Source organism: Nuphar pumila, chromosome 6, assembly GCF_984573655.1.
Source record: "Nuphar pumila chromosome 6, dmNupPumi1.hap1.1, whole genome shotgun sequence".
Lineage (NCBI taxonomy): Eukaryota > Viridiplantae > Streptophyta > Magnoliopsida > Nymphaeales > Nymphaeaceae > Nuphar > Nuphar pumila.
In genome coordinates, this window is record NC_143254.1 from 112,696,243 (window position 1) to 112,721,735 (window position 25,493).

The 25,493-nt window shown below is 39.7% G+C and overlaps 1 protein-coding gene across 3 annotated transcripts in view; it reads right to left on the reverse strand.

Annotated features, from left to right (window-relative positions):
- GSL10 (glucan synthase-like 10) overlaps nt 1–25,493 on the reverse strand; it is a 234,036-nt gene that overhangs the window by 176,917 nt on the left and 31,626 nt on the right. For all 3 annotated transcript variants that reach the window (XR_016432360.1, XM_090008729.1, XM_090008730.1), the window contains exons 5-11: nt 23,033–23,156; nt 22,649–22,759; nt 22,451–22,576; nt 21,899–21,988; nt 6,303–6,400; nt 6,111–6,228; nt 2,833–2,958 (exon numbers count right to left, since the gene is read on the reverse strand). Coding sequence is in view for 2 of the 3 variants with exons in the window: in XM_090008729.1 (XP_089864855.1) it covers nt 2,833–2,958; nt 6,111–6,228; nt 6,303–6,400; nt 21,899–21,988; nt 22,451–22,576; nt 22,649–22,759; nt 23,033–23,156 (793 nt within the window). In the remaining variant the exon portion in view is untranslated. The remainder of the gene's footprint in view (nt 1–2,832; nt 2,959–6,110; nt 6,229–6,302; nt 6,401–21,898; nt 21,989–22,450; nt 22,577–22,648; nt 22,760–23,032; nt 23,157–25,493) is intronic.

Below are 25,493 nucleotides of genomic sequence, written 5' to 3' on the forward strand. Positions count from 1 at the left end.
CTCTAATTCTCATATTCTAGTGGCCCTTCTGATAGAAGCTAAAAAATTCTTCATTCAAAATATTTTGCAACTCTGATTTACATGTGGATCCAACAAAGATCAATCAACTAAGAACCTACACTGGGAAGACAGGTATCAGCCCTTTGCCCACAGAAGGCAAAACAACACAAAGTGAACATCGCTTTTAGGAGCCCAATCGTCGTCCACAATTAAAACCTGAAATTAGTCTTAGACATTTCTTCCTCACCCACAATGATCCAGAACATTGTATCATCAGATGTGTTACAGTTGGGTTGATTACTGAAACTTCAACTGTCCTCCTGTTTCCCTCTTGGTAAGTGTACCACAAAGCCATGGAGCCACCATTTTTGGATCTGGAACCTCATCTTTTCTTTTCTTTTCTTGTCAATGGGCTATCAGGGATGTTTTCACAAATATCGACAACGTTTTGAAAATATTGCAAAAAACTTTAATGACTTTTAAACATTTAATCTGTCACAATATTTTAAAACATCATGATATTATGTTTAAATGAAAATGTCATGATTCTATCACGATTTTATGTTTTAACAACAAAATATTAGCAAAAAATGATGACTATTCTCCACAGCTAAAGCTTTTATTGTCTTTCGTTGTGTTCCGTGTATCTATTCTTAATTTTGTTGAGATTTTGCAAATAAAAGCGCGAGCAAAATTTTCTAAAAACTCATGATAAATTACTACAAAAAATTTGCAAGCAAAATGTTTGTCACTACGAAGTTCTGCTGCTATGGCTTGATGCCACTCAGTTAAACTTGATATCCCCTTATGTTCCTTTTATTCATGATGCAACAAAGGCATGATGTTCAGGAGAATGTCAATCATAACCTATGTAGTCAAAACCAAGACTAGGCACCGATAGTCCGCCTAGTCAGTCAGACGTAAGTAAACTGCCTAGGCTTTGCAATTCCTAGGTGGGTACCTTAAAGGTACCAATTTTGCGGAATAGGCACCGACTAAGGCGCCTAGTCGGCGACTAAGATGCCTCTGCCTAGGCACGAGGGCAGCTACTTTAGCCATGTATTAGGCTTATATATGTTGTTGTTTTTTTGTATATATATAATACATGGAAGCAAGAGGTTTTAAGTTGAGTAAGACAGAATACATGGAATGTCGATTTAGTAAGCAACGAAATAGAGATGGGAGTGTAGTGAAGCTTCGTGAGCAAGAAATACCGGTGGATGATTCTTTCAAATATTTGGGATTAATCATTCAAAAGTATGGAGAAATTGATGGAGATGTAAATCATAGGATAAAGGTTGGGTGGATGAAATGGAAGAGTGCAACTGGAGTGTTGTGCGATCGTAGAATGCCATTGCGGTTGAAGGGCAAGTTTTATAGGACGACTATTAGGCCCGCTTTACTATATGGTACGGAATGTTGGGCTGCCAAGAGACATCATATTCAAAAAATGAGTGTAGCTGAGATGCGTATGCTGAGATGGATGTGTGGAAATACAATAAAAGATAAGATTCGGAACGAGAAGATACATAAGAAGGTAGGCGTTGCACCCATTGAAAATAAGATGAGAGAGAATCGTTTACGGTGGTTTGGACATATTCGACAAAGGCCTAATGATGCTCCAGTTAGAAGGATGGAGAAATGGGAAAATATATTAGTTAAAAGAGGTCAGGGTAGGCCTAGGAAGACATGGATGGAGGTGATAGGAAAGGATATGAATGCTTTGAACCTCACCGAGGACATGGCATTGGATAGAAATGAATGGAGGAGAAGGATTCATGTGGAAGACCCAGAATGATTTTCATTGTTGGTTCATATCGCCGACCCCAATTGTTTTGGGATGAAGGCGTAGTTGTTGTTGTTGTATATAATTATATATAGGTGTGTGTGTTTGCGTAATTTGTTCTATGAAATCATGAAAACATGATTAGTTATTATATATATATATATATATATATCTGTGTGTGTGTGCTACTTTGCTTTTGGGATTTTTTCTGTGAAACATTGAAAGCATACACCGTTAATTTTAATTGATTATGTTTTTTATATATGTTTGTGTTTGTTTCTGATGAATTTTTCTATAAAATCCTTAAAGCATGTTTAGTATTATGAATTATTTAATATGTTATTTATATATGTATGTGTTATTGTGCTTCTGTGAAAGGTTGAAAGCATATTTGTTGATTACACTGAATATGTTATGAATAATATATATATATATATATATATTGATGTGTGTGTACAATTATATATATATATATATATCTATATTCGGGTTATGTATATTAATAGATTTTCTGAAAGGATGTGCAATTTTGTATTTGTGTAATGACAATATCTTATTAGTAAGAGAATTAAACATATTTTTATGTATATTTTGTGTACTTTTTTATATTTTGATTGGGGCACCGACTAGTCGCGCCTAGTCCTCGACTAGTCTTTTTAGGGGTCTACTGACTAGGCACCGCCTAGCACTTTTGACTACATAGACCATAACACAGAACAGCAAATCTGATGTCATACAAAGGAACAGCAGCACATTCAGGTAATTAATCAGGCATAAACAATACTTTAACATGCCTGTCCTCTACTTGACAATCTCAAAATTGTGTAAGAAATGGAATCAGGGTCTATCATCAATCAATTTTGGATAGGAAGATTATGAGGTAAAGCAACTAATCTACTTTCATCAATGCATGTGCACACACACACACACACACACACACACACACACACACGGGCGCGCTCGCGTGCACGCACGCACACACATAGAGGATACATTTGCAGATAGCAACTAGCAATTAAGTTCTTTGAAAAAAAAATCTAAATTACCGCAGCAATAACTTCATAAAGTGGAGAAATGACTTGATCAAGGAATGATACACCATTAGGAGAAGAACAACTATGAGCAGGTTGTGCTATCTGCTGCCGCAATATCTCCTCCATCTCTCTCACCATCTATAGAAATACAAGTAAAAGAAAATCATATTCATGAATACAATATAGTCAAGTAGTTTGTAAGTTGCAGGGTCAGTTGATATCTGATAGTAATGATATCATCGTATATATAGTAAACCATATAGATGTTGTAAACAGTTGATTAAATACCTTGTGGGTCAAACTGTACAGATGTGATATTCAAGCGTTATTCAGTAAAAGCACTTCAGATTATGACATTTAGACAAGTTTTTAATACCTAATAAAATCAGTTGACCCACAATGCACCAAAACTTTCATGGTATGAAAACAATCAGGTTTTTATGTTGCAAGCCAGTTTCGCGGTTATGTAAAAGAAAAGTAGAAACCATGATAGGGGCAGATTAAGCAGATAACAAACACACAAACACATGAGCACACCCACATGCTCATGCATACAAAACTTCAAACCAAGAAACAACAATAGGATTACACATCACCGTCAGTCACACAATAGCTGAAAGCATATTGAGCCACAGGTCATGCTGCTAACAGTAAAATAAACTATAACATGAATAGCACTCTTCACGGCTATTATTGCAGATTTGTGGGCAAACCGTGGGTTTCCTTTGCTATACAATTATTTTGACCTTTGGTTTCCAAAAACCTTGTTATGTTGTGGATACAAAAAGGAACTAGGATTTTATAAATATAGGACACAAATTCTTCTCTTTTTAAATCCAATGGCTTTACTACTTAAAAAAAAGCAAGAAAGCAGATCCATTTCCTGGCAATTGTCTAGTGAAGGTACAAAAATATTAAATTCACCCCAGCTCTTCCAACAATCATCAAGAGCATTTGTCAAAGAAAGGAGACCGACTTTGTATTATCGCATCAATTGTCTAGTGAAGGTACAAAAATATTAAATTCACCCCAGCTCTCCCAACAATCATCAAGAGCATTTGTCAAAGAAAGGAGACCGACTTGGTATTATCGCATCCAACGTATCTTGTTAAAAAGCCAGTAAGGGATTTCAGACTCTCAACAAATCTATTCAAATTGTTTACAATTTATGCTCAAACCAACACCAAGCCATCCAGGCTGACACTTTTTATTACATTGATACATCCACAAAGAGTAAATGCTCAAACCAAAATTACACATCCAGGTTGTCATTTCTTATTACATTGAAATATTCACAGAGGTTATAATCACGTCCCAGCAGAAAGGCAACAGTCTTCACCTACCGAATCAGTCTAAAATAAGCTCAAGAGGCCCACTCTAAAAACCAAAAGTTGAAAAACAAAGAAACTTAAACATTAGATCAAGTTGGTCAAATGGAGTGCGTGAAGAAGTCAAAAGAATTTAAATTTCAAGACATTTTTCTATTGAAATGTTGAACAAATTAATATGATTATTTAAAAAAGGATTAGTAAACCCAAGCGTATTCAAAAGCATGCAATCTTGCATTGTGCCATTTACTAAACAAGCCTGAAATTGGGAGTAAAGTCAAGTCATCTATTAAAGTCAAGTCATCTATTAAATAAGCAGATACTATCCAGGCAGTTGTTGAGGAACTCAATTCCTAGCCAACCTCTAATCATTTCTTCTTTTGTTTTGGTCAACAATCTCCCCCTCCACTTATTAAGTCCGGGGCCATGTCAGGAACTTTCAGAAGTCCACATCTAAAGGTTCATTTTGCAACACAAAATATGCAACCCTGGTTAATCTGAACTCATCTAGCCTTATAAATGTGATGTGCATGTTTGTCTTAGTGGGAATTGGTTCTTAGATTGTAAAATTACTACAGACAGATAGGTTTTTATAAGGCTTCAAAAGTCAACATCCTACAATGTGTGATACTTTCACAGGTCATGAAATTGTGTTTTTTCATCGAAAAAACATGATTCAAAAGCTGGTTTGCACTATTTTCAACATGCCGAATCCATCCATGGGACAAATTGGAACAAAACCATCTGCGTCATGGAGTGAGTATATATAAATATATATATAAATACTAAACATACACATACATATATAAATAACATAATCCATAATACAGAAGCACAATAACACATACATAATATAAATAACATATTACATAATTCATAATACGAAACATGCTTTCAGGCTTTTATAGAAAAATTCATCAGAAACAAAGTAACACATAAAAAACATAATCATTTTAAATTAACTGTGTATGCTTTCAATGTTTCACAGAAAAAATCTCAAAAGCAAAGTAACACAGACAGATATATATATATATATATATATATATATATATATATATAACTATGCATGTTTTCATCATTTCACAGAAAAACTCAGACACACAAACACATATACAATTATATATACGCAAAAAATAACAGAATACATAATAATAATAAATGACTAAACTGCCCTCATGCCTAGGCAGGGGCAGCTGAGTCATCGACAAGGCACCTTAGACTGTGGCTAGTCGGCAAAATTGGTACCTTTTAAGGTACCCACCTAGGAATTGCAAAGTCTAAGCGTTTTACTTATGCCTAGACCGACTAGGCACTACATAGGTGTGTGCACATTTGTGTGTGTGTGTGTGCATAATACGTATTATGTATATAGAGTGATAAAAGCATGCTAAATAGGTTTTTCGTGTCATCTAGTGCTTTTTCGCAATTCTGACCCCATACACGTGTTCAGCATGGTCAAGTTACTAGGGAATCGGAACCGGGATCATGCCTTTTCGATGACAAAAACGATATTTGGAGCCTCAAAAATTTATGACAATTTTGGGCTGTTGATTTTCAAACCTCATAAAAACCTACTGTGTTGGAATTGAATGCGACAATAGCCGATCCATATAAAATGAAGTGTATAGATCACATTTGTACAGTCAAAATTTAAAATTAAAATGAAAAAGCCTGAAAAACACATTTAGCATGGTTATATATATATAACACCAACCACCGAAGTAACCCCATATACAAGAAGCAACACAATCATTCATCATATTACATATACCTCAGTTGATAATTTAAAGAATGAGAACAACCATGCGTGCAAGTACAACATTATTGCTGGAAACAAAACTGGTTGATATGACCCAAACCACTAGTTATCTGATGTGACTGTTCTGTGTGCATGTGCAATTATTTTCATACAATAAGATTCATTAAAGGAAGAATAGATGTCCCAGACAGGGGTTGACATACATGATGAAGAATGTAACATAAGCACTCAGGCAAAAATCTGATGTTTCCAGCTTCACCCCAGATTAAGAAGTATAAAGAAACCAGTGTTAGCTTCTTCTCCTTGCTGAGAGCTTCGACACTACAAAAACAGGACAAAGATTTGTTCACAGCATGGTTCAATGTATTAATATAAAACAGTTAATGGCTCCATACTTGCTCCATACAGGCTGGAGACCCAAATAGTTGCACCAATTCATGTAGTTTTGAAGTGATTTGCTGAACACCGTGTGAACAGCGGCCTCATCCAATTTCTGCAGAAGGCAAAACAGACAGATTTAGAAAATACATGTATGCTCCCTAAAAGTATCTAAAAAAGATGTGGTATACACATTAAGAATAGTAAGAATCAACGTTGGAAGAACAAACTAGTACAACAAAAAAAATAAAGCAGAAGTTTTCACTAATTATAAGAGGGAAAACATTTCTGATTGACAAGAATAACCCATTATTTAGATGTTTACTGAAACCAAAAGGCACAGCAATGCTTATATTTTCCCTAAAAGTATTAAAACAACAACAACAACTACACCTTCATCCCAAAATAATTGGGGTCGGCAATATCAACTAAAAAAGAAAATTATTATGGGTCTTCCACATGAATCCTTCTCCTCCAATCAATTTTATCTAATGTCATGTCCTCGGTGAGGTAAAAAGCATTCATATCCTTTCCTATCACCTCCATCCATGTCTTCCTAGGCCTACCCCGAACTCTTTTAACTAATACATTTTCCCATTTCTCCATCCTTCTAACTGGAGCATCATTAGGCCTTCGCCGAATATGTCCAAACCACCGTAAATGATTCTCTCTCATCTTATTTTCAATGGGTGCAACGCCTACCTTCTTATGTATCTCCTCGTTCCGAATCTTATCTTTTATTGTATTTCCACACATCCATCTCAACATACGCATCTCAGCTACACTCATTTTTTGAATATGATGTCTCTTGGCAGCCCAACATTCTGTACCATATAGTAAAGCAGGCGTAATAGTCGTCTTATAAAACTTTCCCTTCAACCGCAATGGCATTCTACGATCACACAACACTCCAGTTGCACTTTTCCATTTCATCCACCCAACCTTTATCCTAAGATTTACATCTCCATCAATTTCTCCATACTTCTGAATGATAGATCCCAAATATTTGAAACAATCATCCACCGGTATTTCTTGCTCACCAAGCTTCACTACACTCCCATCACTACTTTGTTGCTTACTAAACCGAAATTTCATGTATTCTGTCTTACTCTTACAACTTAAAACATCTTGCTTCCAATGTTTGTCTCCATAATTCTAACTTAGCATTAACCCCCGCTCTAGACTCATCAATGAAAACAATATCATCAGCAAACAACATACACCACGGCACATTTTCTTGAATTGATCTCGTAAGCTCATCCATCACTATAGCAAATACGAAAGGGCTTAAAGCAGATCCTTGATGTAACCCAACCGTTATAGGAAAATTGGTTGTCACCCCTCCACAAGTGCGGACATTGGTTACTACTTCTTCATACATATCTTTAATTATTCTAATGTACTTGAGAGAAACACCTTTCTTCATCATTGTCAACCAGAGAACGTCCCTAGGTACTCTATCGTATGCCTTCTCCAAATCAATAAAAACCATATGCAAATCTTTATTCCTCTCTCTATTTCTCTCAATAAGTTGTCTAAGAAGATGTATAGCTTTCATAGTTGATCTTCCAGGCATAAAACCAAATTGACTCTCCGATATCATGACAACCTTCCTCAACTTAGACTCAATCACCCTCTCCCAAAGTTTCATAGTATGACTCATGAGTTTTATACCACGATAGTTTGTGCAATCTTGTATATCACCCTTATTCTTATATAGAGGCACCAATGTACTATTCCTCCACTCATTAGGCATCTTATTTGTCCGCCAAATCTTGTTAAAAAGATTTGTCAATCATTCTAAACCTTTCTCTCCCAAGCATTTCCAAGCCTCGATAGGTATACCATCTGGGCCAAGTGCCCTTCTTGATTTCATTTTCTTCAAAGCCTCTGCAATTTCTTTCTTTTGAATCTTGCGCATGAAGTCACGATTCATCTCTTGAAAAGGAATTGAGAAGTCTCCAAGATCCTGAGCATGACTTTCATTAAAGAGCTTATCAAAATAATATTTCCATGTCTCCTTAATCTCCTCATCTTTGACTAAAACCCTTTGCGTTTCATCTTTGATACATCTAACCATACCCAGATCCCTCGATTTCCTATCTCTCATCTTTGCAAGCCTATAAATATCCTTCTCGCCCCTCTTTGGTATCCAACTTGTCATAAACCTCCTTATATACCTTATCCCTCGCGTTCCGAACTACTTTTTTAGCTTCCTTCTTTGCTATCATATACTTCTCCAAATTCCCATTATCACGACTCTTACTTAGATTTCTATAACACTCTCTTTTAACCTTAATAGCTAATTTGACATCCTCGTTCCACCATGATGTATCCTTACCTAGCGGTGCACCGCCTTTAGACTCACTCAATACCTCCTTAGCCACCTTTCTCATGCCACCCGCTATCTTATTCCACATTGATTCTGAATCCTCCTCGAGACACCAATCAGCTTCCTTAACTATCTGCTCTACAAACATTCCTTGTTTAGCTCCTTTCAGTGCCCACCACTTAATTCTAGGATTTATCATATGTCTATCTCTTTTGCGGCATTGTCTAATTCTAAGATCTAAAATTAAGACTATGTTGTGTAGCTACACTTTCTCCCGGTATAACCTTACAATCGATGCAACAACCCCTATCTCTCTTTCTAAATAGGAAAAAATCTATCTGACTCGTATTATCCCCACTTTTAAATGTTACTAGGTGAGACTCTCTCTTCCTAAACCAAGTGTTTGCTAAAATCATATCATGGGACAAACCAAAATCTAAAATCCTTTCTCCACTTTCGTTTCTTTCTCCTATACCATAGCCTCCATGGATACTCTCAAATTCATCCCTACTAATGCCTACATGCTCATTAAGGTCACCGCCGATGAAAAGCCTTTCTCCATAAGATATTGTTTGTACTACTCCATCTAAATCTTCTCAAAATTGACGCTTAACGGAATCATCTAAACCTACTTGAGGTGCATAAACACTAATAATATTAATAATATCCGTACCTAATACTAATTTAATAAGTAAAATCCTATCACCCTTCCTACGAACCTCAACTACATTATCTATAAACTCACGACTCATAACAATCCCTACTCTATTCCTATTTATTCTTGTATACCAAATCTTATATCCCCAAGGTTCTATCACTTTTGCTTTCTCACCTACCCATTTGGTCTCTTATAGACATAAAATATCAATCTTTCTCCTACACATAATATCTAATAACTCTACCAACTTACCAGTTAAAGGCCCTATGTTCCAAGAGGCTAACCTAATTTTATGGTCTTGGACTAACTTCTTTACCCCCACCCGTCCAACAAAGTGAGGGAACCCTTGCCTATTTGACACCACACCCGGGCGCCGGTGTGACGCGTCGCTTCCGGGCGACCACCTAGCAACCCTTGCCCATTTATCACTGCCTCCGGGCCTATAGAGTATAGTGCATCGCTCAGTAGGGAACGCCCCAACGAAATTCTCATATTGGTTCATATTCATAGGGTATGACTAAGTTTTTATGCTGGCTGTCGGAGGCCAACCGCAACCCTCCTCCTTTATCCGGGTTTTGGGCCGGCAAACAGTTATACACATGCGGAATTAACTAACTAGTGCAACATTAAATCAAAACTAAGCAAACTGTTTCAGTAATTATAAGAAGAAAATACTGCTGATTGACATAAATAACATTTTATTTTGTGTATTGAAACCAAAGGCACACCAAAAATGCATCTATAACTGTTACCAGGTTGTGAACATGACAGTAAAGGCATCTGACCCCAGTGACACAGACCAACAGCACAATGAAGCATATCAAAAACAAGCAGGTAATGATTGGCTTGGTTTAAATGTATAAGAAGGCTGGCAGGTCCTGTCAACCTGATAGTCACCAGTAAACATCTTATAACCACCAAAGCCTTTTTCCTTTGAAAGAAAAAGAACTTTCATCAAAAAGGAAGCATGGGTGACAAGAGGTCACCACAAAAGAATCATCAAGAAACAAGAGAAGAACTACTCTAATACAAACTGGAAGTAAGCCAATTCTGTACAAGCCTCTCCACTTCAAGTTTAAGTCCCCTGGTCACCCCATTGAGCAAATATGGCAAGCTCTAGATTCATAGATGACATATGCTTACAAGTTTTCAAAATTGAAGGTTCAGCTATTTCCCTATTTCCACACATTCCACTATGCCAGTGAATGTCACCCGTGAAAACTACCAGTCCACCACTTCCCTCTAGATCTCATTCAAACTGCCATTAGGGATGTCAGTGGACCGGGGGGAAAGGGAGCCCTGCCCCGCCTCGCCCCGTTTGGACTGGGGATGGAGGACATAAAACGGGGATGGAGGTTTAAATCAAAACCCTTGTGGGGATGGACTTACGCTTTACCCCGCCCCGTCCTGTCCCCTATCCCCGTTAGTAAACCTTCCTCTACTTCTATAGGGATGGCAGTGGACCAAGGGGAAATGGGGCCCCGCACCGCCTCACCCCGTTTAGACCGGGGATGGAGGACACGAAACGGGGATGGAGGGCAAATTTTTGAGATGGCACAGGGGTGGAGACCTTGTCCCCCGCCCCCGCCCCGGTCCACTCGTATCCCTAACTGCCATAATCAATTTTTCTGATTTTCTGAACCATTGCACGCGCACTGTCTTAGACCCCCTTTCCCTTTATCTTTCTTTCCTTCCTTTTTTTCTTCCTTCCCTTCTTTCTTTTCTTCCTTCCCATCTTCTCTTCCTTCATTCCTTCTTTCTTCCCCTGTCGCAGGGCAGCCACCGACAGCCCCCCTTTCCTTTCCTTTTTCTTTCCTTTTTTTCCTTCCCTTCCTCGTTCTTTCTTTCCTTCTTTTCTACCTTCCCTTCTTTCTTTCATTCCTTCCCTTCCTCTTTCCTTCCTTCCTTACATCTTTTCTTTCTTCCATTCGCCTTCTCTTCCGTCTTTCCATGTCGTGATATTATCATGATTTATATAAATGGCTGATATTTTGAAAATATCACGATATTTTCAAAATATCGGCGACATCTGTGACTATGGTTTATTGTCTTCTTATTTATTTGTCTCCTATCTCTCAAGTGAACTCCCTCATATCATCATTGATTGCTAATCCTTTTCATATTTGCTTCTTTCTGAAGTTTTCCCTTTCCCGTCCCACATCAACCACAATCATGTAAGGTCTGGAATATATGGAAATTCCAACTCCACGGAGAAAGACACTCTAGGAGAAGTTAATAGATGCAATCACTACACTTTTGATTCAGATTACTGTCATAAAATCTATTTATATAGCTCAAGAATAATATGGTTTAGCTTATCTCATTAACATTATAGATAGTATTCCAGTCAAAACACTGGTTCATGCAAGAAAATCTAGTGATCTTTCAAGGTTCCAACTCTATACTTTTGCCTCGAATAGCAGTAGATTCTCTTTGAAATTGAGCATAAAGAGATGATAAAGACAAAACAATCAGTTTTTGTGCCTATGGCGTTTTCATGTTGATGATACACATGAACAAAGAATTTGACAAACAAATACTTTTCTCAATAATTCAATACATGGATCACATAGATATTCATCCATAATTTTAATGCAATAGATTGAATGTGAAGCATATCAATGTCTTGGTCTATTTTCACTGTGATCTACAACTTTTTTCAACATGATACTTTAATTTCTTGAATGTATTTCATTTTTATAAAAAATTTATATCCCATTATGTTTTTAGAATACAGATTTTTGTTTAAAATAGTTTTCAAGCATACCGATCATTAGAAGGAAGAAGTAGAACCAAGCAAAAAGTGAGACAGCAATCCAAAATTCTTGTTGCCAAATAAAACACCATGAAGCTAGAAGACTTGTGTTAGAGAAAATGCATATTAACAAGAAGTGAATACAAAGCCATTATCACAAAGAGAACATCATTACCACCACAGGTTATTTCTAAGAATATTATGGCCCTTCTCCACCAATTAGTTCTAGTAGAAAAGAAGTGCACCCCACTTTAGAGTACATGGCTAGTTGATTCTTAGTTTTATGAATCTCAGTAGCATGTCCATTCATTTTTCATATAGATAACTCTTGTGCATGTTTACAATTCGCTGCTCCTCTGTTGCATACGTAATTCATGTTGGCTTCTTTAATTCATTGCTGGGAACTTAATTTAATGCATAACTTATGAGTTACTTATCCCAGAATTTTTTTAGTGTTTGTTCAAAATTTGATATGCTCTTGTTATTTAAGATGCTTTTATTCCACATAGCCTTAATGTGCATTTGTCTACATTTGTTTGTAGGAAGCATTTGTGTGATTGTATAGTTGTACAAGTACATGAAGCATTCACATAGACTACAAAATTCTTTCTTTATTATGCCCTACTTATGATTTGGCATTGGTTTTATCATTTTAAATGTTTGAAACTACAGAAAAAATAAAAATTAAAAATTAACAAAAAAATTGCTTCACAAGTTCCCCATTTGTTTTCCATAACATGAGCATGAATAGAACTGCCGCTATCACAATAACTGATCTTAATTCTGATTCACTTCCTAGCAGCCTTACTGGCCTGGTAGTGACCGGAGTAAGATCGACCAAGTAGTCATTAAAAAATAGAAGGTAGGAGAGACCAATGAGCAGTGTATCCAATGGACTCCGGGCTACGACTGACGAGGAGCTTTACCTTAAGCCTTGCTCATGCCCGTAACTATTGATGGGGATTTTGTTTTCTTAATCTAAATCCATATTTCGTAAGGTCCATATCAGTTATAAGTAATTTGAGACAAAAGTTGTTCATGTCTCATCAGAACTGGACCCAGAACTTGGCCCCCTAAAGCAGTACTAATTGCATGACAATATTGCGAATGTGTGCAGGAGAACGAGAGAGAGAGAGAGAGAGGAATATTTGAGTCCTCTTGAGAGGACAGCATATACACTCCCCAGTTTCTAGAATACATTCAACATCAATATGGTGAAACACCACCAATATTAGACAACATCTGTTGCTTTCCGTCTTTAGTCATTGAATCATATTAGAACTATACTTAAATAGGAATAGCAGATATTCACATTGGTCAAGACGAGCAGGCACCAGTAGGATTGAAAGCCAGCATTGGCTGATTGATTCACCAACATAAATGGTGCCACAAAGGACTTTTTGTATTCCTTGATGGTAGGTTGCACTATCATAACTGAAGGATCTCGGCTTCAAATCCCATCAGCCCCTAGCTTGCCTAAAAGAAAAGGATGAGGTATTTTTCATGCCCATATGTGTTTTTTGAAAAGATAAGCATCCAATGGTTCATATTGCACTAAAATTTGATATTGAAAGATGGAACTTTTTTGTATGTACAGACATGCATGGGTGCGTGCACACACACGCAAGAGAGAGAGAGAGAGAAGGCTTGGGCACTTTATTCATATTTGAAGTAGGTTATCATGTAAGTAGCACTCAAGCAAACACATTCCTTGAATCAATATGATCTATGCATATTTAATTTAGATGCATGTGCATTTAAATTGGATTCAATTCAAACCAACATTATTAATCTAACAAACAATAGTTATATATGCTTCTGGCCAAGTCAAACCTATTCCATTAAACCAGATTGGACTTACGGGGAATGCAGGTAAGGTGCAGATGGATTCAAAATGGGTGCTAGTCAAGACTACATTTGTAAAGCCCGTGAAAAAAAAAATCGCGTCCGACTCATGTCAGACACGTGCCCGGCACGTGTCGGACACGAGTCAGGGTCTGACCCCTGTGTCGGGCCCGGATCCGGGCCGGACCCGAGCTCAACCCGGACCCGGGTTCTCGAACTCTCGAGAACCTGCGTCTTTTAAAAAGACGCAGCTGTCTCGGGCGAGGGGCAAAACCCTCGCCCCTTCTCTCTCTCCTCTAGCTGTCGCCGGCGATCGGAGACGCCGACGAGCGGCTCCGTCCGGCCGCCTCCTCTCTCGGTCCGGCGGGCCGACCGACGACGCGAGCACCCCTCGGCCTCCCTGACGACCGGCGTTTCCCCCCCTTCGAGCTCCGGTGAGTCCACGATCGCTGCCGACCTCCCTGCTTGGCTAGCGGCTGCTCCAGGGACCCCGAGCACCGGCGACCCGCCGCCGACCTCTTCCCCCTCCCTGCTATTCCTCCCTGCGGCCACCTCTTCGCCTTCGCTCTGAGTTCCGGCGACCTTCGAGCCGACCCTCCACCTTTGCTGTTGCCGGCGATTGGAGTCCTCGGCAACCCTTCAGCCTTCGGCGATCCTCGGTTGCCGGCGATCGACGCAGGCGGCCACCTTTCCTCGGTCCAGCAGGTTTCCCGACGGCGCTGGCACCTGCGTCCCTCCCCTTGGTCGCCGGCAACTCGCTGCCAGCTTCCTCAGCCACCAGCGACCTCGTTCTTCCCCCTCTTTGGGCTGTGAGGGCGGTGACCTCCGACGGTGGCCCTCGGCCCTCCAGCCTGCAGACTCCCCTATTGCTGTCATTCTCGGAGGTAAACCCTCCCCTTTTCCTTCTTTGTGCAGGGTATATCGACAGGGGGGCTGAGCCCCTGTCGTTAATGCTGGTTGGCAGGGGGTTAAAAACCCCCCTGCCTCCCATTTTGCTGTTGGTCGACAGGGGGCTGAACCCCTTGTCGATTGACTCTTCTTGGCAGGGGGTTCCGCCCCCTGTCACTTTCCCTTGTCTCTCGGTAGGGGGCGGAGTCCCCCTGCCTTTGTGATTTCCTTCGGCAGGGGGCTTCGCACCCCTGCCTTCTTTTTGCTTCCCGGTGGGGGGCGAGCCCCCCTGCTCTCCTATTATCCCTCGGCAGGGGGTTCTGCCCCCTGCCTCCTTTTGGTTTGCTTGGCAGGGGGGTCCGCCCCCTGTCACCTTCTCCTTTTTGCTGTGGATTAGCAGGGGGACTGAGCCCCCCTTGCTCCTTTGTTTGGTTCTCGGTAGGGGGAGGGGTCCCCCTGCCTTGATGTTGCCTCTTGGCAGGGGGCTTTGCCCCCCCATGCCTTCTTTTGTTTGCCGGCAGGGGGCTGGGGCCCCTGCCTTCGTTTGTTTCCCCTGCAAGGGGCGGAGCCCCACTGCACCTTCTGTTGCTCCTCGGCAGGGGGCTCTGTCCCCCTGCCTCTTGCATTGTGCCGGCAGGGGGCGATGCCCCCCTGCCTCCTGCGTTGTGCCAGCAGGGGGCGAGGCCCCCTGCTTTCTTGCTTTTAGGGCAGGGGCTTGCCCCCTGCATCTTTGTTGTTCTCCGGCAAGGGGCTTTCCCCCTTGCCTCGTTCTTGCTGCCGGCAGGGGGTTGCGCCCCTGTCTCATGATTTCTGACAGGGGGTGTTTCCTCCCCTGCCTCGTTGTGGCAGGGAGCTTCTGCTCCCTCCCCTGCCTTTTCTTGTGCTAGCAGACAGGGAGCTCCTGCTCTCTGCCTCTGCTGCTGTTGCCAAGCAGGGCTGAGCCCCTGCCTCTGGCACCCTTGTCTGCAGGATGCAGAGCTCCTGTCTCTGCCTTCTGCAGGCAGGAGACCTTGTTGTGTTTGCTTCTCTTCTCTTATATGGCATATACTAACGTTCTATGATCTCCAGGTTGAACGGTAGATCCCGCTCGCCCTCTGTGGCTCGAGCTCTTGCTTGCCTACACTACATGCGTACGAGGACCCGCAAGCCCTTAAGGTAGGGGATTCTTGCGTGAAAGGACAATGAACTGATAAATGCTAAAATAAGAAAGATTATTAAAAGAGGATGATATATGTATACGTATAATATATATACGTATGTCTTTACCTTCAAGGACGCGGTTTCGCGATCCTTGTCATCTTTACTTTCTTGCACTTTCCTTTCTGTCGCCGCCGCGCTATATGTGCCTAGGCTTTTCATTCCTGTCTTTACATTCCATGTCTTTTAACTCAAGGGCGCGGCTTCGCGATCCTTGTCCTCTCTACTTTCTCGCACTTTACTTTCCTGCTGCCCCGCGTTTTGCGCCTTGGCATTTACTTGCTTATGCTTGCCTTGTTCTCCAGGATGCCTGGTCCTTCTTTACGTTCTTGCATTTTACTTCTTGTTTTTACTTGTTGCCCTGCGCTTTATGCGCCATGGCTTTGCTTCTGCTTTACTCTTCGTATTTTACTTTCCTGTGCTATCGTGCTTGCTCTTGCACTTACCTTTTGTATGTATTTGTCTTTACCTTGATGTTGCACTTCGTGCATATGCCTTGTTCGTGCATGTATCATATCTTTGTCGCATGCTCCTTTTCTTACTTGCGCTTATTGATCTATCGAGGTGTAACCCCATGCCTCGTGAGTCGTCCTTTACACTCGCGTGGTCAGTATAGGATCTCTTACCTCACGAGTTGCTTACGTGTTTGCCATCTTGTGCGTTACGATGATCGAGGTATGATCTCATACCTCGTGTGGAGCTTTAGCGTTCTACCCTCGCGATACGGTTTCGCCCACTGAGTCTTGTCCCTCGTTTTGCCTTTGTATTAGTATGTGCATGCGTTTGCCTCTTGTCAGCTTGCACTCCCTGCGTGCAACTTCGAATGTATAGTGTATATCGTTTCACTTGGCCTACAAGCCACGACACGCACTTATGCACTTCAGTTCTCAAAAGACATCGTCTTAGGTGCGATCCTATTTTCAGGAATGTATAGCTTGTAAAGTGATAGCGGCCAGATCTCCCAAATCGGTGCATTCGGGATAGGTGTGTTACAACCTTAGTTCACCTATTCGATTTGACTCAGATAGCCTGGTTTAAAAGCCTGTGCACGAGTAGGGGCGGGAATCCTAGCAAGGTACTTGCGCCATCACTAGATCGGCGTTACATCACCTCTGATACAAGACCTAGTTTCTAGGCCTTTCTGGTTCAACCGAGATTGTAGTGTCTTCCTTTGTGAAGGTATTGTTGGATCTCTTACGAAGAATCCATGTTCCTCCTCTTGTAGTTGTACCCTTAAGTCACATACGATATGTTTGGGCTACGAGAGCAGAACGAGAGGTCTACAGTAACCTCTAAGCGTGTATTGACACATTAAGCTAATCTTGTTATGTTGTTTTCGCCTAATAGGCCGATTGCTCGCGATTGTCTAAAGGACCCGAGCACGATCAGTTGGAACTGGAATAAGTTCACTGCGCGTTTCTATAAAGTAGAAGCTTTGGGATTTCCTGCGAGAGATCCATACCCCTCTTATCGTGATTGTACTTTTGAACAGATACGTTTCGTACTACGATGAGTAGGATGAGGGCCTATGTCTGCCTCGAACATGCAATGGCATGTGTTTGAGATCACAAGAGTGATGTTTCTACCCTCACTGAGGATTGACCCCCTTTTCATTGTGATTGTATATGTGAATAGTTACGATGCGTACTGCTGTGAGTAAGATGTGAATTGTGTGCTTGTCTCGAACGCGCAATGGCGCGTATAACTCACCTAAATAATAATCATGCGCCTTCACAGGCAAGATGCTCGATTGGGTTGAAAGATCAGAGCATGAGAATGGGACGGCGGTTAAGAAACCCTCCGTCGCGCTCATTCGGAACGGTTCATCAAGAGAGAGGATGGATGGTAGAAAACTCCGATGGACAGTCATATATGGCAATCTCGGGCAAAGATCCGACCTTCCCCAGTCATCGGAGGTTAGGGGAAATCCTTCGGGCCACTTCTGCAGAAGTACGGATGCGCATCCATTGGGCCTTTGTTTGCCTTTGGGGATTTACTCTCTTGGTCACAGACCGTCCCCTTAGGAAGCGGACTCAGTCAGTCATTCGGAGTATAATAAAATACATAGCATAATGGACCCCCGAATCGATCTCGGTTGTTTCTACGTTTTGCCTTGTGCGTACCCACAATGGCCTGCTCAGTAATGAGACAAGATATAACTTATGCACATGATCTTGAGATATGCATATTGTGACGTACATTGCTTGCTTGCTTGTTAGCTCGGTAGTTAGGTATGCTACTCGTTGAGCTAGGTACGTCTGTCGAGGCGTTACCCTTGTTGGTTAAACTGCTTACGCAGTTCTGTGCTTGGTGATAACTAGCTTCTCATACTAGTTGATTGCTTATCCTGTGTAGCTTACAAATTTCTTGTGATGCAATAGCTTGTGCCTCACGATTAATGTAGCTGTTGGCCGATAGGCTGAACCATATAATGGTACTTGTATTTATTTCGAATGTTGTTATGAATACCTGTCTTTTGCAATTGCTTTTTCTTAGCTGGTGGATAGAGTTAGTTACTCTTCACCCATTATATTTGTGAGATTGCTATAGTGGTCTGTTCAAGCACTCTGATCCTTCCTGCTCTTTTATGTAGCTGTCTGCTTTACTAGAGTTTTGCTTACTCCACAGCACATTTGGTTAGATCTGCTAGTCTTGCTTGAGCTAGCGTTTATCTTACTTATTGCAGCTTCTGCTCTTTCTTGTCCTTTGCACCCCTACTAGTCTGTTGTGTGACTGACCCATTTCCATGGGCAGGTGGTGAACAGGTTGAGACAGCTTGCGATGGCATGATGACGCGATGCACTCAAGGCAATGCCCTTTCCTGACGTTGCGCTCCTGGGGACTCTTTTGATAGACCTGGTACAAGGTTTCTTAGAAAACATCTCTTTTGATTAAAACTCTGGATTTCTAAAACTGTATTACCAAAATGTGGTTCTTCTTTTCATTTCAATAAAATATATATTTGAACTGCAAGTCGGTTTGTAAAAGGGAAATCTGCTTTTTGGTTGTAATGTGCCCAAGGTCTAGGGACTTGTTGTTTTGAACCTGATCTTCCGCTGAACTTCTGTTTTAAACTCTGATAAATAATTGATTTCAAAGCTTTCAACCTTTTTCATAAAAGGTTTCAAGTCCACGATTTTGGGGCGTTACAACATTAGTCTGACAGCTTTAGTTCAGAGAGAGAGAGAGAAGGCTTGGGCACTTGATTCATATTTGAAGTAGGTTATCATGTAAGTAGCACTCAAGCAAACACATTTCTTGAATCAATATGATCTATGCATATTTAATTTAGATGCATGTGCATTTAAATTGGATTCAATTCAAACCAACATTATTAATCTAACAAACAATAGTTATATATGCTTCAGGCCAAGTCAAACCTATTCCATTAAACCAGATTGGACTTACGGGGAATGCAGGTAAGGTGCAGATGGATTCAAAATGGGTGCTGGTCAAGACTACATTAGTCTGACAGCTTTAGTTCATCTAAGTTTGGGCTAAAGAAATGCAATTTTGAACCCTTTTCAAGAAATGGTGCTTATCACTGCCAGTAAAGAGGCAATACAGAAGACGGAATTTTATTGGTTACTGCAAAATAGCAGTTACAAATGGCTAATAGAGTATGTCCATGTCTGTGCATGTCATGAGTAACGACATGTTAATTGAGAATAGAGACCACATATCCTGTTCTTACCATGTCATGATGCCGATTGTACAAAATCAGGAAGCTTGGTAGCAAAAATAGGGGAAGAAAGTTTGCAAAAAAATTTATGCAGCTCAATGGTGGTGGCAAATAGCTAGCAATGTATTGCACCACTGGGTCAAAGATAACAGTTACTCTATCATAAACCTATAAGATACATTGAACAGGCAAGTTATCGGGCCATTTCCCTTTTCCCCTTTTTCATAATTCTCGAAGCAACCTCATAACTTTTGGAAAAAAGAATACACAAAAAACAATTAAAACAAAAAGAAATGGATTATATAAATATTTTCATAATAACAAAGTAGCAAAGTTATCCGAACATGGAAAATAAGAAATAAGTAATTCTAAATTGTAGAAAGTTAAGAAAATAGATCTATTTTTGTTTTATTTTAATTAGTGATATTTTCAAACATCACATATAATATCATTCAACCAAAACAATGTAATATTCTCTATTTGTGTGCCTTTCTGCAGACACACATAGAGAGCTGTAACCCAGCACCCTTTTCTGCAAAATATGCTTTGTACCATGGTTGCCAGTTGAGGAAGCGGGAGCGGGAAGCAATACGGGAAGCGAGGCACTTTCAAAATTTTATGAAGCGGGAAGCGTGGGACTACTTAGGAGTGAATCGGGAAGCGCCTCAGAAGCGACCTAGGAAGCGCCTCGGAAGCATCTCGGAAGCGAGGGGGAAGCAAAAAATAAAATAAAAATACAAAATACAAAAAATTGAAAAAAATGGGGGAAGCGTGGGGAAGTGCAGGGAAGCGAGGGGAAGTGTGATGGGAAGTGTGTTTCCCATTAAAGGGAAGTGTGTTTCTCATTAAAGAGAAGCACGCTTCCCATTTAAAAGTGACCCTTCCCCCTCACGCTTCGGAAGTGCAACGTTTCGCGCTTCCGAAGCGCGCTTCCCTTTTTACCTATGCGCTTCCGGTAACTCTGCTCTGTACTAGCCATATGTGTTGTAAAAAGTACTCATACCCATTGTTAACATGTAATGTTGTACATATATATCTTATATATGTATATATATATATATATATGTATTTTAAGTGTTTGTAATAGGTAATACCCTTTAGGGGTATTTTGGCAATTTGATCCCTGTAATAGGATCTGCCCATTAGGGGCAGAACTGTCTTCTCATATTTTTTATTTCCTTTATTTTTTTATTTCTGTTTTTTGTGTTTTATATTGGCATTGTCAAGGGCATTATTATCCTTGACAATATGACCGTTGGGGGCTCCCCACCAGCTAGAATATGTGTATAAATCTGGGGCATTGCCTCCTTTGTAGGCTATGCATTTTGTGTGCATTCCCTCCTAAATAAAATTATTATTTTTATGTGTGTCCAATTGGTACTTAGTGGTTGTACTTGAACACATATTTGGGTTATATGCTATGTCACATGGGTGCGGGTGCAAGTGCGGGTGCGGGTGCGGGTGCGGGTGCGGGTGCGGGGATTCGGCACTTCCAAAAAACCTGGGCGCGGGGGTGCGGCAGGGGCAAAAATGTAAATATATATATATATATATATATATATATATATATATATACATATATTTTTTGTATAGTGTATATGTATGGTAGTTGTTAAGGTCCATGACATTTATGCATGTTAGCCCGTTCACCCCAAAGATGAAAGTGATGAGTTGTGGAGCCTGATTCATTGTTTTTTCCCTTGCAGGAAGGGGGGTCCGGGGGCTCCCCACCGGCAGGGGGGTATAGCGGGGGGCAGCGCCGCCCCAAAGAATTTTTTTTTACTTCCGCAGCCCATTTCATAGGGCAAAATTTTTTTTTAATCCAAAAAATGGACAAAAATGACCCTAGGTGCGGTCAACGCACCCAGGGTCGGGTTGACCGCACCCGGTGCCGCACTCGTGTCGCGTCACCCTGCTAGCCGAATCCTTGTGACATAGGTTGTATGTTTGACTCTTTTGCCTTTTGTGCTGGAACTCATATTTGGGTTGTTGGCGTGACTCTTTTGCCTCTTGTGCATGAACCTGATTGGGTTGTGTTTTGTGTGAACACCTTCATTTCATTACACCCATATGTGTGCAACATAGGAGAAAGGATTATAACTGAAGAATCCCAATCATACAAATGGCCTTCAAATTTAAAAATGGATGAATGGTTGTTTATTTAAGCATAGGCTTCTATACTGCTATATTAACAAAAAGTAATAGTCATCAACACCTATAGCAAAACATTGAAAAAAGGAAAAGGTGATCGCATACTGGTTCAAATCCTCCAGGAATTCCAAGACGAGTTTGTGCATTTGCCAGCAGGAGAACAACATGCTCACGTTGATTGCTTACATTGTCTTTCTGCATAACAATAAGTACCTTATGGTTAACCTTTGTGCCAGAAACATCTTAATTTAGAGAAAAAAAATTAAACAGCATGAAGCTACTCAAAAGTGATGGCCCTCTACTAGTGATACAGTCTTCAAGTTTCGTTTGAAATTTATCCAAGAAAGAAAGGAATAACAGTTTTATCAGATAAGAGAAAATACAAATAAATAATGATACAATGAGGTAGCAACAGCATAACATGATTAAGATTGGTGGAAAGAAATTAAATAAACTGATGTGCACCTTGTTAAACAGAATTTCAGGAAATAACTTCAATAAGGACATCAAAAAGAACAAAGTTTAGTCTGATCATATAAAATTATTAAAAGCTAAATCTTGTCAGCAAGGGAACAAGCTGAGATACTTTAAACGTAACCTCCTCAAATAAAATGAAACTATGCACAATTGCGGAGGCATGAGTTTCTCATTACTAACCTGAAATCCAAATACATACTGCAGAAAATCTAGTATATCTGCATTCCTTGTTGCAGGCACAGAAAAGTGACCAGGTAACTTTGGTAATTCCCTGTAGTACCTCAATACTGAAACTGCTGCTTTAACCTGTTTATAGGCATAAATAGACCCAATCAAAGATGTGCCCCAAATAAAACAAGCAGGATTCCACAATCTTACCTCAGGAAAAGACACAATAGCATTTGTTAAAGATGGAGCATCCAACGGTACAATGTTATAAGCAACTAGATCCTCCGTCAATTTTGCATCTGATTCCATAACCTTCTTCAACTGGAGGAAAGTACATTTTCATATCAGTTGGAAGGTCCAGTAAAATAAATTTAGATGGTACTAGGTGCAACAAAAAAATAAGGGATTTGAGAGAAATATGAATAGTAACAGTACTTGATAATAGCAGTACAACTAACAACAATAAAAGTGACCAATACAAATATTGGAAAACACAGCTTTCCATAAGCCTATGATAGGAAAAGCACCGACATATGCAGAATTATAGACTTCCACTAGTAATCAATAATTGCACTCATAAAATAGAACACTAACCTCTTCAGGGATTAGCCTTTGTGCCTCTTCCGGGGATACCTCCTTACTAAGCTGTTCAACTACAGTTCCTAAAATTTTCAAGGTTGCCAAAACCCGCTTCCTTTTCACAGTTTTGCGTTCTAACCTGCATTTAAGTATAAATACTAACAATACTTCACCAAAAATATGTAACAAGAAGGCTAGTCAAATGATGGGCACCTCTTAGATAATCAGAAAGAAAGTTTGCCAGAGTACCCAGACCCCAAAACACAAGCACATATAAATTGCTTACAAAAGTTTACACAATGCATCGTTCATGTGGTAACAATAGTAAGCACAATTTGTCTTTAATTATGTGGACAACGAAACACAGGATCAGAACATGTCAGGCATAGAGATGCAACAGGAATGAAAAGCTACAATACCCGTGCATTAATCTGCATTACGAAAAAACCTTTCATAGATCAATGAGAACACTAATAATAGCCATAGTCAAAATTATTGGTATCAGCTATATCTCAGTGAGGTTATTTCTTGTGATATTATAGGTTAGGTGATAAATCTTGGAAAAATCCTAGGGCTTAAAATTTTTAAAAATAAAAATAATGAAAAAGTATGAAAATATGATCTTTAGACAATAAAATAATTGTTAATAATAGAAATAAGTAAAAAATGTAAAATAAAGACAAAAAAAGATATTTACAATGTAGAAAATAAATAATAAAAATGTAAAAATAATTGATAATATCGTTATATTATCATGAGAATATCGTGATATTCTCATTATAATATTGCAATATAATTAAATTGGTGATATTTTCAAAATGACGGTATTTTACCTTTAATATCATTCACTGAGAATACAGTGATAATATATCGCCGATATCTACAACTATGATAAGAACTTAGATGTGCAAGCATCCAACTAAGCTATAGTTGCTCAAGTACTACGTAATATAGGTACTTCAAGAAGCATACCGTACCTGTGCCAACGCAGGTAATGGTACTGGTACTCATTGAGTTTTGGACTTTTGGGTCAGAGCAGTTTTGGATCAGACCTGATGCAAACCCGATCCGTTGCCTATTTTCATCCATTTTAAGGTGCATAAAGGTTATTTATCCATACAAGGTGTTTCACACACACACACACACACACACAGGCATAGATACGTGTATAAAACTTTTTTTCAATAAAAAAGTACATACGTACATATACATGTAGTCATACCCCTTCACTCACACTTTTAGAAATTCTCATGCGTAGTACCCACACCCACACTCATACTGTACCAATACCTATGTGACAGATCTGGTAAGAGTAACCATCTAAACCATATTTTGGGCAAAACCTGGCCGGTTCCTGGTTTGTGGACCTAAAACATCTCCATTTATCTGTATTGCGTTTTTCTGCTATCAAAGAACCCTTAACACGCAAGAGTGGATTTCTCTTTTCTTTTTGTAGATTCAAATTTTAAGGCTAAAGAAAATACTAACACGCAAGACTAAAATTATATGATAAACTTCTCTAGTGATTCCATTGTACAAATAGGCTTTTAGTTATGTTGATAAATTAAGGGCACCTTGAATACATTGCTTGCTAGAGTTTCATATTATTCCTTCTGACCAGATGTGTGTGTGTGTGTGCATACACACACATACATGCATACAAACATACATACATACATATGTAATAACTATATCTACAGGGTTTTTTGCAAAAAAATCCGTCTTCTTGGCGATTTGCAAAAATTTCCCTAGATAATCCTATTTTGCAAAACCATCTCTGGCTTATATAATATTAGAACAAAGACGTTCTTCTGTCAAAAAGGTATTAAATTAGCTATTGTTAGACAATAATCATGGTTTGAGGGCAATATCAAATGATGGTTCTAACTCATGAACTAAAATGAAGTAACTTATTGATCTTTTGCAAAAAGGTTGATCAATGAACATCAAAATGTTCATTTTATGAGCAGCCTTCATTAGAAGATTGGGATGACTCTTAAACCAAATGATGATTTGCAAGGGTTGATCAAAAGGCAAGAACTAGTTTGCAAAATCACATAAGAGATGGTTTTGCAAACCCGCCATAAGGTAAAGACTAATTTGCCAAAGAACCATACATACATACACACACACATACATACATATATATAGAGAGAGAGAGGGAGTAACGAGAGAAAGAGAGAGAGAGTAATGAGTACCACATAAACAGTCTTATCTGCTAAAGCATCCTAAACAGATTCAAAGAAAAAAGTTTCAGGTGCATGCTTAATCAGAACTCAGAGATGTATCCCTATCTCCAAAGGTTCACCTTCACCAAGCATACATTTAGGAAACAATCCTTTTCTTTTGATAACAAATAGTGCCCTTTTGCCTTCGCGAGTTCAAGAGTTCACCACAATTGTGATGAAATTCTATATTACGAACTAGGTATCCATGTTTCCCTCATACGGAGCAGTGAGCTTCTCAAGAACATTCC